The 15601-nt window shown below is 36.8% G+C and overlaps 1 protein-coding gene across 1 annotated transcript; it reads left to right on the top strand.

The window, feature by feature from the left end:
* Positions 1–3229: 3229 nt before the first annotated feature.
* chuk (component of inhibitor of nuclear factor kappa B kinase complex) lies at positions 3230–14959 on the top strand. Its single transcript, XM_055170401.2, has 22 exons — positions 3230–3634; positions 3895–3999; positions 4120–4214; positions 4331–4448; positions 4537–4606; positions 4711–4799; positions 4884–4973; positions 5065–5189; positions 6441–6548; positions 6627–6762; positions 7396–7590; positions 7679–7781; positions 7902–8025; positions 8111–8262; positions 8344–8405; positions 8513–8622; positions 8715–8764; positions 8921–9029; positions 13026–13173; positions 13344–13471; positions 13772–13871; positions 13977–14959. The coding sequence occupies exons 2-22, from the start codon at positions 3895–3897 to the stop codon at positions 14034–14036; spliced, it is 2277 nt and encodes a 758-aa protein (XP_055026376.1). The 5' UTR covers positions 3230–3634; the 3' UTR covers positions 14037–14959.
* Positions 14960–15601: the final 642 nt, after the last annotated feature.

The raw sequence follows: 15601 nt of genomic DNA on the forward strand, positions 1-15601 counted from the left end.
AAATGGTCTAATGCAACCGGTTTACTTAAATGGTTTGAGTTAAGTTAACTGTTAGGTTTTACAGTGAAGATTTGAGCCCCATACTTTTCATTAGGACCTGAGGCGGTAGGATAATAAGGGACGAGGATAATAAGGGGCACACAGATGTGTACAGTTCCTCCTCTTTGTTCATCATCATCATCAATCATTGGTCGGGACCCCTGGTATGGAGCTCGACAATATGCCTCCACAATTTTCTATTCTTGGCGATGCTGATGACTACTTTTGTTTCCTCTTCCCTTTCGACTTGGGTGAGTTAATGACTGCTCCGAATTTTGTGTCTGAAAGTTAAGCGTGGTGCTCCTCGCTTGTTCTTATCATTGACTTCTGAGTGAAAGATGGCATAGATGTGGGCTAGTTCACTCTCTTCCATACGAAGACAGTGGCCCACAAACTCTAGTTGTCGCTTGCGGATGGTCACGCTGACTGGACATTGTTTGGTCAGTCTGTAGAGTTCCTTGTTTGTCATATGGGCGTCTGCTTGTCTAATTCCCAGCATGGTTCGATAGCACTTTCTCGCAAACACATCCAGTTCTTCCTCTAGTGCTTTCTTTAGAACCCATGTCTCACAGCCATAAAGTAACACAGATAGACAAGTTGCATTGAAGAGCCGAGTCCTGAATTCCTCTTTGTTACGGTTCTGTCTAAAATGCTTAGAATAACTTCATAAGCTATAGTACTGAGGTAGTGGTAAATTGTTAAACATGCAGACATTGTGCAAATATCAATACTGGCATGTTCTGCTTGTCACAGACACCTGGTTAAGTCACTGATATCATTTGTCAGGCTGATGTCAATCTTAAAACAACCTTGTTTGGGTGTAAATGTGGCATGATGAAATAGCACTTCTTCCTTCTTTATTAGTCTATTTATAAGCAATTTACTGTAGACCTTTTTCCTCTAGACGATTCAGGCCCGGCGCCAAGATGGTATAACTGAGGGGGGCATTTTAATTCCGGGCCCCCACACTTAACCTTTTTGTGATTGATTTCCTGCTTCTTTTAATTTATTTATTCATTTATGTATTTGGCATTCGACTTTCACTATTAACTCACCCAACAATTTTAATACGCCTGATAATCATGAATTAGCTCTGTTATCTCTTAACTAATATCAGGCAAATTATTGCAGTGCGCAAATGAAAAAGGGTGCAGTGGATTTTAGCGACATGGGTGGGTTTCCTTGATGTTTCAGCCTGCGAGGTTTTAAACATTATTTCCTTAAATTCAAATCACACAAGCTAATAATGTCGCTGTTATATCATCATGGGAGAAGAAAACACAAAAGGGAACTGCGAAGATAAATTCAACTTTATTAATGAAACTGAACACCAGGACTGTCATCCATTCGGGGTAACAACTGCAGTCTCCTGCAAAAAACAAAGTGATCACAAATTCGGGGCCTGAGACGTTGACATTCTGTCATATTGTAAATGAATTTCATTTTGTTAAACCTGCAAGATGTATAAGGGGTTTTCACGAATGAAAGACCCAGAGGAGATGATCTCATTATCTACTCCAATACCTTAAGAAATGTGCAGACACACATTTCCTGTTCAAACCATGACTAAACTTCCAGAGTTGCTGTCTTCTGGTTTTTAGCAAGTCTCGGCTAAATGATTGCATCACTTTATAGCTGCCAAATTTGGTTGTGTGTGTGTTGGTGTCTGTTTTCTGGAGAAAAAAATAAACAAGACATTATTTGACAATACATTTGACAATACATGATGACACCACAAGTGGATTTGTAAGTCAAATAACTTAATACAGTGGTTCTCAAAACAAAATATTAAATTATACAATGTAATGCTCTTGGTACTTATTTTTCTGAGGTTTAATTACACAGAATTTGTGATAAATGTATTTTATAAAATGTCATAAACCGGGGACTTAATACATACTAATATGTTGCATAATGTTTTAATGGGCCAGTAAAATCAAATCCAAAAAGGTTTCTGCAATGTTAAGAGATAGAAAATATTTTTAGCTTAAGGGAAAAAACAAGTAAGTGGAAAGTTTGTGGGTTTATTTCCTGTAAGAATGTGTTGGTTTATAAACCTTTTCCTTTGAATGATGTAAGTGCCATACATCTATTCTAACTTCCTTTTTTCTAGAAATAGTTGCATGTTTAGAAAATGTGCAGCTAGATGAGTTTGCAGATTTAGCATAAACAATGTTTTAAGTGGATGACAATTATTTAAACATAGTTTGATCATGTAAATAAAACAAATAAAGTTATGACTAAATATATCTTGTTAAAAACTTTTTTACACGATGCCACAAAATGTATTATTACTTCATAACTCCAAGTAGTGAAACTTGTGTGGCATATTTTCACATAAAGCCACCAAAATGTACATATTTAACATATAGTTTTTAAGAGAGATGTTTACATAGACTGGTAAAATAATAAGATTTGCTTTTTCTCACTAGTTTTAAATACTTGATTTAATGATACCAATGTTTTCTAATAGAATTTAGTTTATGCCAACACAACAGTTTACTGCAAAAGCATTGTTTAGTAAATAGATCATTTAATTAAAGATAGGTATTTAGTCAGGAAACCCAAAACTTCAGATTTAGTGTAATTACAAAAGGTGATTTACAAATCATTTCAATTTATTTACATAAGACGTTTGGTTATGCAGGCTTCTTTAGTCTTCAGTGCCATCTCCTGGACATGTGAAGGGTTGACGACCACGGCAAGACGTCAGCCATGTTCGACTTGATGCGAAGCTGCGCAGACACCTCGGTGAATGACACCAAAGTACCACGAGAGTTATTTCAAAGGAACGTTTACGAATCTCTCTCGCGGTACTTTTGTGTCATACCTTTGAAGTCTTATCATAAACAGTAGGCGTGTTCGACTTCATGCGGCGTCATGTCGACAGGCGACAGGAACTGCTGTAAAATAATTTTATTACAAAAGCTTTTATTAAATGCCAGTTAAAGCTTAAATTAACGGCTGTAATGTCGTATATAGTTGTATACAGCAAATACAGATTATTCTTAAAAATATATATATATTCATGTTTGCGTCTCTTTTTGTCAACGAATACCATTTTCTGAATGCGCTCGCTGACATGAGATCTACTTAACAGAATCTAGGACTCTCTGTTTACGGGTGTGTTAAGATCCGACTGATGCTAAATCTGAGTAAGTTATATAAAAAAACCTAGGCTGAACCTAACGCACCGCGCGCATGCGCCTAGTACTTTGTTTCGATTCTGACTGGAGTAGCAGCCGACTGGCGTGGCCGCAGTCCACAACAATATCAAAGAAGTGCGACAATCACGATTTAACAAGATTTAGTTTGTTTGTTTTTCGAGTGCGATTTAATCTATGTTTCATTGTGACTGGGGATATGGAAAGCTGACACTTGAATGCTTGTAAGATTGCAGCTCACCGTGAGTTGTTTACGTGTAGCTAGTTAGCCAGTTAGCAACAGATCTGACAGCCGATCTGACAGGCGTTTGAGAATGAAATGGATACCCGTGATAGTTCGTATGGATTAGTACGTTCATTTAACAGGTTCATCGGTTCTCCACATCATATGTGGTCGGTTCGAGCAAGTTAGGAACACGGATTGAAACAAGGTAGGTCACTACCGAATGACTCTCGCATTAGCTCGCCTCCTAGCAGTGCAACTATGAAAGCCACTTTAATGCTATAGAATATGAACGCTTTCACTTTTGGATCATCATTGAGACGGTAAAGAAACATTTAAACAGTTTGTCTGTAGGGCCTACGTGATGATCGCGCAACGTGAGGAGCTGTCATGTTATGCAACCAGAGATTTTTGTAATAGAAGTGTATGATTTTCCCCGATGATATTGTATACGGTTGTGTTGTTCAGATGGAGAAACCTCCTTTTAGACAGAATCAGGTATGTGGCTCTTGGATCATGAAGGAGAGGCTTGGAACAGGAGGATTTGGCCATGTCTACCTGTATCAGAATCAGGTGAAACTCTGCTACTGATGTTCCTGCAGTAACGCATAGTCATATAGTTGCTCAGCCCAACAACAGATAGTTAATTGTTTAACAGTTTTCTTTCTTAATAATCACTTTCATTTCTTGCAGGAAACGTCGGAAAAAATAGCTGTGAAGCTCTGTCGCCTTGAACTGAATTCCAAAAACAAAGACAGATGGAGTCGAGAGATCCAGATAATGAAAAAGTGCGTACATCCATCGCAATTGAACTTTTTACTCGTTTTAAGGTTTTTATTTGTCATCATTATTATTTTACTTTGATCTATCTAAAAAGGCTGGTCAACTTATCACTGCTTTTCAGGCTTAAGCACCCTAATGTGGTGACAGCAAAGGATGTGCCTGAAGAGATGATGCACATTGCTTTGAATGATTTACCGCTTTTAGCCATGGAATACTGTTCCAAGGGAGACCTTCGAAAGGTGTGCAGTTTTGAATAGCGTTTCAGTCACTTATTTTTAACTTTGTGTGTAAGATGCATGAGAGAAATTTTTATATTTCTACTTTCAGGTGCTTAGCAAAACAGAAAATTGCTGTGGCTTGAAAGAGAGCGAAGTTTTGGCTTTACTGAATGATGTTGGTAATGTGTAATTTCTTAAAACTGTATCATTTAATTTTTTCAATAAGTTTAATATCTTATATCTTTTAATAATGGTATAAAACAGAGTATTTTATGCTTTTCAGGTTCTGGGATCCAGTACCTTCATGAGAATAAGATCATTCACAGAGATCTAAAGCCAGAAAATATTGTGCTACAAGAAAACAATGGAAAGGTATTTGTTATTCAGTGATTTGACTTTTGTTGTTATATTATTTTTTTTATCTCAACAACCTCTCTTGTTTTAATGCCTCTGCAGCTTGTCCACAAAATAATAGACCTTGGCTATGCCAAAGACCTGGACCAGGGCAGCCTATGCACTTCATTTGTGGGCACTTTACAATATCTGGTATGTGTCTGCATTCATCAGTCAAAAGTAATTCGGTTTTTTATCTTACCAGTCTTTCTCTTACAAACAATAGTGTCATCTCATTTATTAGGCTCCAGAGCTGTTTGAAGGGAAGTCATATACAGTCACTGTTGACTATTGGAGCTTTGGCACCATGGTCTTTGAGTGCTGTTGTGGATTTCGGCCTTTTCTACACAATCTCCAACCTGTGCAATGGTACTTGTCCTAAAAATATGATTTTAAATAATCAAACCAAAAATCTTGTTACTAGGGCTGCAGGATTAATCGAAAAAAAGAATCATGATATCGATTCATAAATAAATGCGATCTTAATTTTAAATGACGGCGATTCACTTGCATATACAGTATTTCCCTGTATTCAGATGCTGCATTCACGTGTTCACGTATTTACATTACAATCCAAGATGCTATAATATCAGTCAAACTTGCTAACACACACTCATACAGGGTAAAACCAAACCCTATTCATTTACCAATCAGACCCGATCGTTTCTCTCCTCTCTCATCTCATTTGCGGCGTTCCGCCGTCACTCGCGTGACGTATAACAATGCGGCAGACCTAAACACAGTCGAGTCGTTTACTTGGTGGATTTGGAGCGGCAATTTTCACAAAAAAAGAGAGGATAAACGAGCATCATTGTGGAAAATCCTGGTGGCGACGGAGAAAGTGACGATGCAACAACATTGGTTCCGAAAGTAGGCAAGGAAATAAGTTACCTCCGGATGTTTCTAAATCAGAAGGCTGCAGCCTCCGGAGGTCGCATATGCAGGCTCCATACGTCATCAAGCCGTTTTTTTTTTTTTAAGTTAACGGAGCATTACATTTGCATGTCATAAACACACTACAACAATTTATGATCAACTAAAAATATTAGTCAACTTTATAACGTTAATTGTTAATATTCTGAAATTAGACAGTCTTTATGATGCGCAGTTTAGAAATGCGACCTCCAGAGGCTGCAGCCGTCAGATGAGAAATGGACTCTGTGTCACTGCCACAAGTTCCCCATTAGAAAGAGTTTAGTACGAGTGGAACATTGTAACATGTCTTCGTTTCTCTCTGATGTCTCAAAATGTTGATCGTTTAGTCTTTTAAAGGTTCAGTGTTTTTAAAGTTTTAAGGTTGGCCAGTTTGATAGTACTAAAAGCACAGGTGCTATTTATTAACAGGTAACAAATTTTAAATTACTCTAAATTTTAAGGGGTCTAAAATATGGAAAATAGACTTTTAAGACACATTATTATAACTGAAAGTCCTGTAGCAAATTGTTTTTTTACGTTAAGTGCGTAATAAATGTTTTTGTAAAAAAAAAGAGAATCGGGTGAGAGAATCGGGATCTCAATTCCCATGGAGAAAAATCGTGATTCACATTTATCATGTATCTTGCAGCCCTACTTGTTACTAACATTTTTTAATATGGTCACATATACCGTTTCTTTTTCTAGGACAAGCAAAGTACGAAACAAAGGCCCTAAAGACATAATGGCTGTGGAAGATATGAACGGAGAGGTCCGGTTTTCTACCCACCTTCCGTACCCCAACAATTTAAGCAGGTAGCAAAAGACCTTGCTTTTGAATTAAGATTCTTGACTATTTCTCCTAAGTTGACTCATTATGTTTTTCTATTGTAGGACACTACTGAAGCCCTTAGAGGAGCTGTTGCAGACGATGCTAAAGTGGGACCCAGTACAAAGGGGTGGAGGAATAAATCCAGTCACAAAACAGGCCCAGTGCTTTGCTCTTCTTGAACAAATGCTGAACATGAAGGTTTGACTTTGGCACAAGTGCTGTTTTTCTCATTTCTTTTCTGAGGTATGGAGTAACGTGTAGGGCTGTCACAATTATGAACGGTTAATTGTCTGATAAATAGTGAGGAATATGGCAATTAATTGCCTGTTTTAGGACTTGACGATTCATTTGTCTATTTTATTTAATTCTCATACATTTTTTTCTTTGTTTATAAAATAATTTTCACACGTTGTGATTATTTAAATTCAATCTTTTTGCAAGGTTTACCTGGCAGAAAATATTTATACACATAACACATATTTAAAAGTAATCCGATACTGTCTTGTTTGTACAGGGGGTGCAGCTCCCCCTTGTGTTTTTTAGAGAGATATGCAATCATTGCGGTGATCTGAAATCATCACGATGAGGGCAATCAATCGCGATGAGATGATTATTTTATCATTGTGACAGCCCTAGTAATGTGCATTTTCTTTATATAATGTCAAAATGAACGTAAGGATGTTGTTTAAGCTCATACGCTTGAAAACAACGCTGGTTATATTTGTATCGAGTATAGCTTGTGAACTGGCTATTTTTTTTTTGTGGTGGACAGAAAGCCTTTGGATGCTAAGATAAGTACCAAATACAAGTTAACACATGCTGTATTTGTAGGTTGTGCACATCTTGAACATGACTACGACCCAGGTTCACTCATTTCTGCTTAGCCCAGATGAAGGGCTCCTCTCCCTGCAACAAAGGATTGAGGCGGAGACCAAAATTGAACTTTTAAATCAAGAGCTTCTGCAGGAAACTGGAGTCATGTTAGACCCTAGGAAACCTGCTGCACAGTGTGTCTTAGACGAAGTTGTAAGTCCTTAAAAATGTGCTTAAAAATTTTTTTTTTAGTAAAACACCAATGCTTCATTGCTGCTTTGTGTTTTTGTCTGATCAACAGAGAGGATGGGACAGCTACATCGTATATCTGTTTGACAAAAGCTTGACCAAGTACTTAGGACCCTTAACAGCTAGAACACTTCCTGAGAGTGTAAACTTCATTGGTATGAATGTTTTTGTGACACTGGAATGTGAAAGTTTGTTCATTTAGCGTTTGTTTATAAATGTTTTTGTAATTTACACAGATTTTTTTTTTAATCAATAACCAAAATCTTTTGTTGCAGTGCGGGAAACCAAAACCCAGCTCCCTCTCAGTGCCCTCAAAAAGGTCTGGGGTGAGGCAGTAAGCTACATCTGTGGCCTCAGAGAGGACTACGGTCGCCTCTTCCAGGGCCAACGTGCAGCAATGTATGTTTTTACGTTAAGCTCAAAACATCCTCTGATTTTGGACTAATTTATAATTCAGTGCTGTTTTGGTGTGTTTTTTTCATAGGTTAAGCCTCCTTCGTTACAACACCAATCTTACTAGATACAAGAACATGATGTTTTCATTTTCCCAGCAGTTGAAAGCAAAACTAGATTTTTTTAAGAGCAGCATACAGTACGACTTGGAGAAATACAGTGATCAAATGCAGTATGGCATATGTAAGTCAGTATATACCTAACTTTTCAAACATCACCGTTGTAATTTAGACAGCCGATAATCTGAAATAACCTTTTTTGCAGCCTCTGAGAAGATGTTAAAGGCATGGCAGGAAAATGAAGAGAAGGCTGCTGCATTTGTGCAGGTTTGTGAATAAATAATGCCCATTAGTTTTTACTTCAGGACCTATTTAAGTGTTCTTGTACAGTAGATGGCTTAAGCAACAACTTGGTGTTTTTTCTCTACTTGAAGGTGGCAGAGATTGGCCATTTAGATGAGGAAATTATGGCTTTGCACTCAGAAATAGTTGAACTTCAGAGAAGCCCTTATGCTCGCCGTCAAGGAGATGTCATGGAGCAGCTGTGAGTATATTCTTGTAGTAATGCCAAGTTTCTTAAAAAAAGATTTCTCAGCCGTCTTAAACCTTTTGTGATTTAATTATGTCTGATCACAGACAGGAGAAAGCAATTGAACTCTACAGACAGTTGAAGGCTAAATGCAAAAGTAAGTACAATCCGTATTAAAGTCTCATAAATTTGTTCAGTGTTGATTCTTGAAAGCTCCGTCTCCATTTCCAGTTTTTGAGGAATTTTTTATTCTGTTGAATAAGTGAGGAGAATAATGTTTGATGTTTAAAGGATGTGTCTCTGTCTCCCCCAGTGCCAGACCCACAGCATGGCTACAGTGACAGCTCTGAGATGGTAAAGGTCATTGTACAGACTGTCCAGAATCAAGACAGGGTGCTAAGAGATCTATATGCACACCTCAGGTAAGAAGCTATTAATATTAAAGGCTTGGTTTTATGTGAATGAAGCACATCAAAAGTGACCCGCACGGGCAAAATGAGTTGGAATGAGCAAATATTCAAAAAACAGTTATTAATATTTTAATATTTAAAATGAGGTATGATTTCAATTATCAATTTGCTGAAAAACAGAGTTAAAGATTTTTGAAGGTTCAAAAACAAAATCATTGCATCCATACCTTAAAATCACTTGTTGAGATTGATTGAGATTGAGACAGACCACTTTAAGATCTACATAATGCAAGGATCTAATGCAGGGGTCTTCAACGTTTTTTGGGTCGGGGACCCCTTAGATGAGAGAGGCATGGAGCAGGGACCCCTTGATACTAAATGTGTAAAACTGATATTTAAGTAATCAGTAAGGTATGAGAGGCTGCCTTTTCGTATTAGGCACAACGCAAAGTGGAGTAAAGTATTGACCAATCAGAATCAAGGACTGGAACTGTTTTATAAATAGCAACAAACCATATTGTCACACAGCCATACTATATTAAGACAGTACATTGGCACTATTATGCTGTTGTTGTACATGCATAATTTTTTTGTTAAAGTAGATTTAGTTTTTATATGAATATAATAATAATAAAAATAATATGAATAATATGAATATAATAATAATAATATAATATTATTTTAATGTATTTGCAGTGTAATAGATTTTCATTTTATTGTGAATTTACCTGAACCTGGGCTTTCAGTTTATAAAGATGACTGATCATGGTGAATGGCACAAAGACTCCCTATTCTGGTGGGGATATGGTTGTGCTACTTTATAATTCAGAGGTTTGTTGCCTTTCTCGTATATTGTCATATTGTCACGAGTTTGAGTAACGCAGGTTTATTTTCTGCATAACTTCATGTCAGATAGGAGAACATGTATTGAGTCCGCGCGCATCTCTTTGGGGCAACTTTTTGAGAGGCGGATTTCAACCTGACTATGAATCTCGCACAAAGCACCATCACGGTGCGCGTTTCATACATTTTTAAATGCGAGCGATAGTTTTGTCACAGTTTAAAATGCAGACGAGGTGTGGTGTCATTTGCCTTTTGAGTTAGCGCTTTAAATCTGAACCGCGTGAAACAGCCGTCCAAGTTCAGAAATATAACTTAGATGAGACAATGTCGCACTGATTCTAAAATAATTTTCTGAAAGAAAGACACACATGCCTATAAGATTTACCTGTTTTATGATGCCTTTTCTGTCGCTACTGCTGCTTCCTGAGTGTACATTTATAATCTTCAGATATTTTATTTTGGTCCGCTTGCTAAACTGAACGCGCGCCTTTGTGGCCACGCACGTGCACAACTTAAAGGGGACATGTAACATTTTTTTGTACATATATTTTACGTTTTAGCAAAAAATAGCTTGTGGTCAAACATCATTTGGCGGACCCCCTGCAGTTCCGCCACGGACCCCCTGGGGGCCGCGGACCCCCGGTTGAAGACCCATGATCTAATGTAATGTTACACATCAGTTACTTTCCCTCAAAAGTTAACCAAAAATGCACTTAAGACATAACAGATTATATTTGCGTGAATTCATGTCAAAACAGTTTTTAATTCCTGCATGTGTTAAAACCAAAAAGTCAGACATGTATGTAGATGGACATGCATATTTGTATAAGTTAAGCATTTAAAGGATAATTCCGGTATTTAACACTTTGAGTCTCATTTCTGGTTCGTTTTGGATGAACTACAGTGATGGACACAGAAATTTTGACAATGGGTCGTGTCTTGAGTTTTTGACTCGTTTAGAAGCATCTCCCGACTGCTTCAGAATGGAAGTCAATGGCCATGCACAAACATGTCATTAAAACAACACTTAACGTTCATTTTCAAAACTGTGCTACTCACCGAGTGGTTTGTGGTGTTCGTTGATGATTAAAAACAAGTTGTGTAGCGAAATACAGTTTCTGTCGTGTTTTATTTGGCATTTTGTAAAATTCCATTGACTTCTCTGGAAGACTGTTTGCTCGCTGATATATCACTCCGCCGCCGGGAAACAGAAAAGGGACTGTTTACATGTGGTTGTTGTTTTTTCGCTCGGTTTCTCTCAGAATAATTTTTTCCCATATTTGTAGGACTGGACCAGAATATTCGTTCCGTGGGTTGACATTCGATTTTCAGTTTTGAGATTCGAATATATATATAAATATTTTACAGGGTTAATAAAGAGCTTTGGCCAAGCAGGAAGTGCGCTTCACGCTCCCGCTCTATAGGTGGCGCAGAGAGACCAACATCCATAGCCAACAGCCACCAAACGCACACCAGTGGAAGAGATCGTCTCAAACGGAAAACGCGCTTCCTGCTTTGGCATTCACGCTAATAATGTTGTAAATAACGTTCAGTTTCTTGCAAAAACTGATTGATTTGCTTCACAAGACGTCAATATTTCACACGGAGTTATGGGGGATTACTGTTGCATTGGATACATATGCTTTAGCTCTTAAAGTGTGCGGATCGGTTGACTTGCATGACGGAGCACTGGGGTTTCTGCAAAATATCTTCTTTATTGTTCTGCTGATGAAAAAAACATATTGGATGGTGTAAGTGCTATAAATAAACTTGATTTTGAAAGTATGCTACCGTTTTATTACAGTTTGTTGGACTACGTTCATTCATGCTTCAGACTCAAATATAGAGCGGAAGTATATACGCGGTTGTGAGGTATCTGAAAAAATAGTTCCACTATAGCAAATAACACGGATTGAAATCATACATTGCGCCAATATATTTGTTTTTAATAATCAACAAACACCACGAACCACTCGGTGAGTAGTACAGTTTTGAAAATGAACGTTAAGTGTTGTTTTAATGACATGTTTCTGCATGGCCATTGACTTCCATTCTGAAGCAGTCAAGAGACGCTTCTAAATGAGTCGAAAAGTCAAGACACGACCCATTGTCAAAATTTCTGTGTCCATCATTGTAGTTTATCCAAAACAAATCAGAAATGAGACTCAAAGTGTTAAATACCGGAATTATCCTTTAAGATGGTACACCTCTCAGAAAACGTACAAATAAAGATCATTTTAGATGCATTGGGTTCACTAGACTAGGGCTTTATGTACTTATTTATATAAAAACCTCAGTTTTGACCAAAATCCACATTTATACTTTTTTTTGCCTTTTGCTCAAAATTAGGCCGTGTGCATTTCGACTCATTTTGAACGGCACGGGTAAAAAATAAAAATATAGATAAATTGTTTAGCACCATTAATCAGGTATTTTTATTTTATAACAACAAATGAGAAACATCACAGGCAATTTGCCAGACTGGAACTAAATGTATCTGCGTTATCACACTGCCAAGTTTCAAATGCAATTAACGTATTTTCTGGACTATAAGGCGCACTTTTTTCATAGTTTGGTTGGTCCTGCGAGGTGTCAGTTGTGACTATGTCAAAATTAATTCATACTGACTAACATGAACCAAAGGAAAACATTACTGTCTACAGCCATGAGAGGGTGCTATATGTTGCTCCTGTAGCCTACCCCTGAAAAAATCTGTTAACTGAAACATTAACTTAAAGACACGGAAAAAACTTAAACAAAATGCCCCCAAAAAGAATAATTCTTTTCTAAATAAATGCGACTTATAGTCCAGTGCGACTTATATATGTTTTTTCCTCTTCATGACGCATTTTTTGACTGATGCGACTTACACTCCGGAGCGACTTATAGTCCCGAAAATACAGTACCGATATTGTGACTCAGTCTGTGAAAACCCAGCTAAAGTCAAAATCTACATAATAATGTAAAGAACATTCTGTGAAAAGTAACCTTAATATCTGTAATACTGACTAAGTAAGGTCATGTAAAAGATTGAAATTAAAGTGAAAGCAATGATTGAAATTAAACTTCGATGCTCCTAATCTTATAATTAGATTATGAAACTTTAGCCTGGATTTCACAGACAGGGTCACAAAAATACTATAAAAGGTGTCTGTTTTGTTTCAGTAAAATACTTTTGAGCAAGCAGAAGATTATCGATCTCTTCCCTAAAATCGAGAAGACCCTGGAGAGTATCAAGGAGACAGACAGCACTGTCATGCAGATGCAAATCAAGAGACAGAGAGAGTTTTGGCACTTACTAAAGATTGCCTGTGTAAGTCAACAGGTTTTAATATCTAGGCGCCAACTATGCAATGTTTACTATACCACTGTATATTAAACATTTTTGATTGGTTGACACATACTGTATTTATTCTTACATATATATACTTTCATACAGTCCCAGTGTGTGTGACGCGGTACTGAATGTGCATTTGTCTTTAGGCACAAAACATACCACGGGGCCCTGTAAGCCAGAGTGCTGAGATGCCCTCCTCGCTGTCAACATGGAATCAGACTCAAGCCAAGGGCTCTTCTCGTCCACCCATGTCCCTGCAAGTGCCACAAGAGGGGTACATTACCATACCTTGAGTGATTTATGCATAAACTCGGTTCCAAATTTTAGTGAGCATTCTGGCTATGTGGCTTTTTGCATTGTAGGCAAAATCCTGATGTGAAGATTTTTCAAAACATTATGCTGTGGGTGACAGTTCTGTTGTTTCTAATCTGTGGTTTATTTGTGGATTTGAAATAGAGCTATAAGGCTATTTCCATTTTCTGAAACGTTGAATTATAATTTTACATTACTCGAAAACGTAGAGATAAAAAGTTTTTTCTGCCACTGTTTAAAACCAGAGTACTTTTGTTTGCAGTGAATCAGTCAATCATTTGCTTGAGGAGAATCAGCGCTACTTGAGCCAACTAACCAGTTTACTGCAAGAAGCATCTGATGAGAAATCAGAAAGCATAATGGTAAGTGCTTCCTTTAGGAAACTGAACATAATCAGAGTTTGTTATCAGGCAATGATCTTATTCCAATTTAAATAGCAAATATCACTACCATTTTCTTTCACACAGGCTCAAGACTGGAGCTGGACTAAATATGAATCGTTGGTTGCTAAATCACAGCGTTTATAGAGTCACGACATGCTATATGACACAGTCATTCTTTAAATACATTTATTTATCATCACTGAATTGTTTGTTTATTTGTATCATTTGTTCATCATAAAATATGTATCTGTCTGTATCTGAATTCAGTTGAAATCACATTATGTAGTGTTGTAGCAACCTTGTATATTTTAATGATGCATTTTAAATAGAACCAATAACATGCAAAACAATTCAGAAATGTATTTATTTACATACATCATAGTTCTCTCTATGGGCTTATTGTACTTTCATTTTAGTGGGTTAATTTGTTTGTAGTTCAGCATCTGCACTTTAAAGGCTCACTGTGAATGTTCTGAAAGGTGTAAGATCAATGAAATTGGTCATGTCAACTAAGTTACTCATTGAAATATGAATAATTAAGTGAGGCTGTAAGTAAAGGTTAGTATTAAAAAATAGAAAGCAGTGCAGTGATGAGGATGTTTTAAGGATACCTTTGTAATGATGTGACGCAAGTAAATTTTCTGTGTGAAAATTTGTGTTTGGAGGACACTTTTTTGGCAGTAATAGAAACCAGTATTGTCTTTTGCACCAGAAAATGGTTGCTAAAAAGTGTGATTGTCCATCAGGTTATAATAAATGAATTTAAATGGACGATCATACAGACATCAGTGAAATGTCAGCCGTAACGGAATAAGATTGGTATCAATGAAATTCATAGTTATTTTCTTTTTCATATATTAATTTAGCCATTCCCTTATCAAGTCACATTTTTAATGTTTTGTTCCAAAGATGATCAGCGCCACAGAAGAGTTACAAACTGTAGTACAAGGTTTGCATATTTCTGGGGATATTTCAGAAATGGGTTAAAAAATGACATCTTATAACAGAACACTTAAGGTTTTATTGTGTTTACTGTGTACATGACAAATAAACTGTAATTAAAGTGCTGTCTGTTATGTCATTTCTGAGTTGGGACAAAATGCTTGACTGTGAGGTAAATAACAGTGCTTTACAAGTTTTATCAGAGTAATAGATAAGTGTGTTGTAATCCCCATGTGATGGCCAGAAAAATAATTACTGAGGATTGTACTGCATCACTTAGCTGTTGTGGTAAATGATAAAAAGTTTTGTCCAGGTAATGATGACTAACACTAACAATGGGTCTAATTCACTAATGCGTACGCACAAATTTGTTTGTAAAATGTGCGTACAGACGTTTAAACTAACAAATCATGGTTCCACAAAAACTCCTTAAAGGAACAGTATGTAAGAAATTTATATCAATTAATCATAAAATGGCTCTGATATATAGACATTAAGAAATAATTTTAATTTCAAATACTTTTATCACTGACAACAGTGGTCCGTCCAGGATATTGTCATTTAAAAAGTGGAGCCCTCAACTGATGTTTATGTAGTCATTTTGTGTATTGGCCACCGGTTGTGTGATGCAGTACCAGTTTTAATCCTACATACTGTTCCTTTAAATTTATTTTAAATGTATCCAAATACACAAGAACAACGTAGACACACGTACGCAATAATCACGAACAATAAAAAAAATATAACAGATATATATTATAGGGTTA

The sequence above is a fragment of the Misgurnus anguillicaudatus genome, chromosome 11 (assembly GCF_027580225.2).
Source record: "Misgurnus anguillicaudatus chromosome 11, ASM2758022v2, whole genome shotgun sequence".
NCBI classification, from domain to species: domain Eukaryota; kingdom Metazoa; phylum Chordata; class Actinopteri; order Cypriniformes; family Cobitidae; genus Misgurnus; species Misgurnus anguillicaudatus.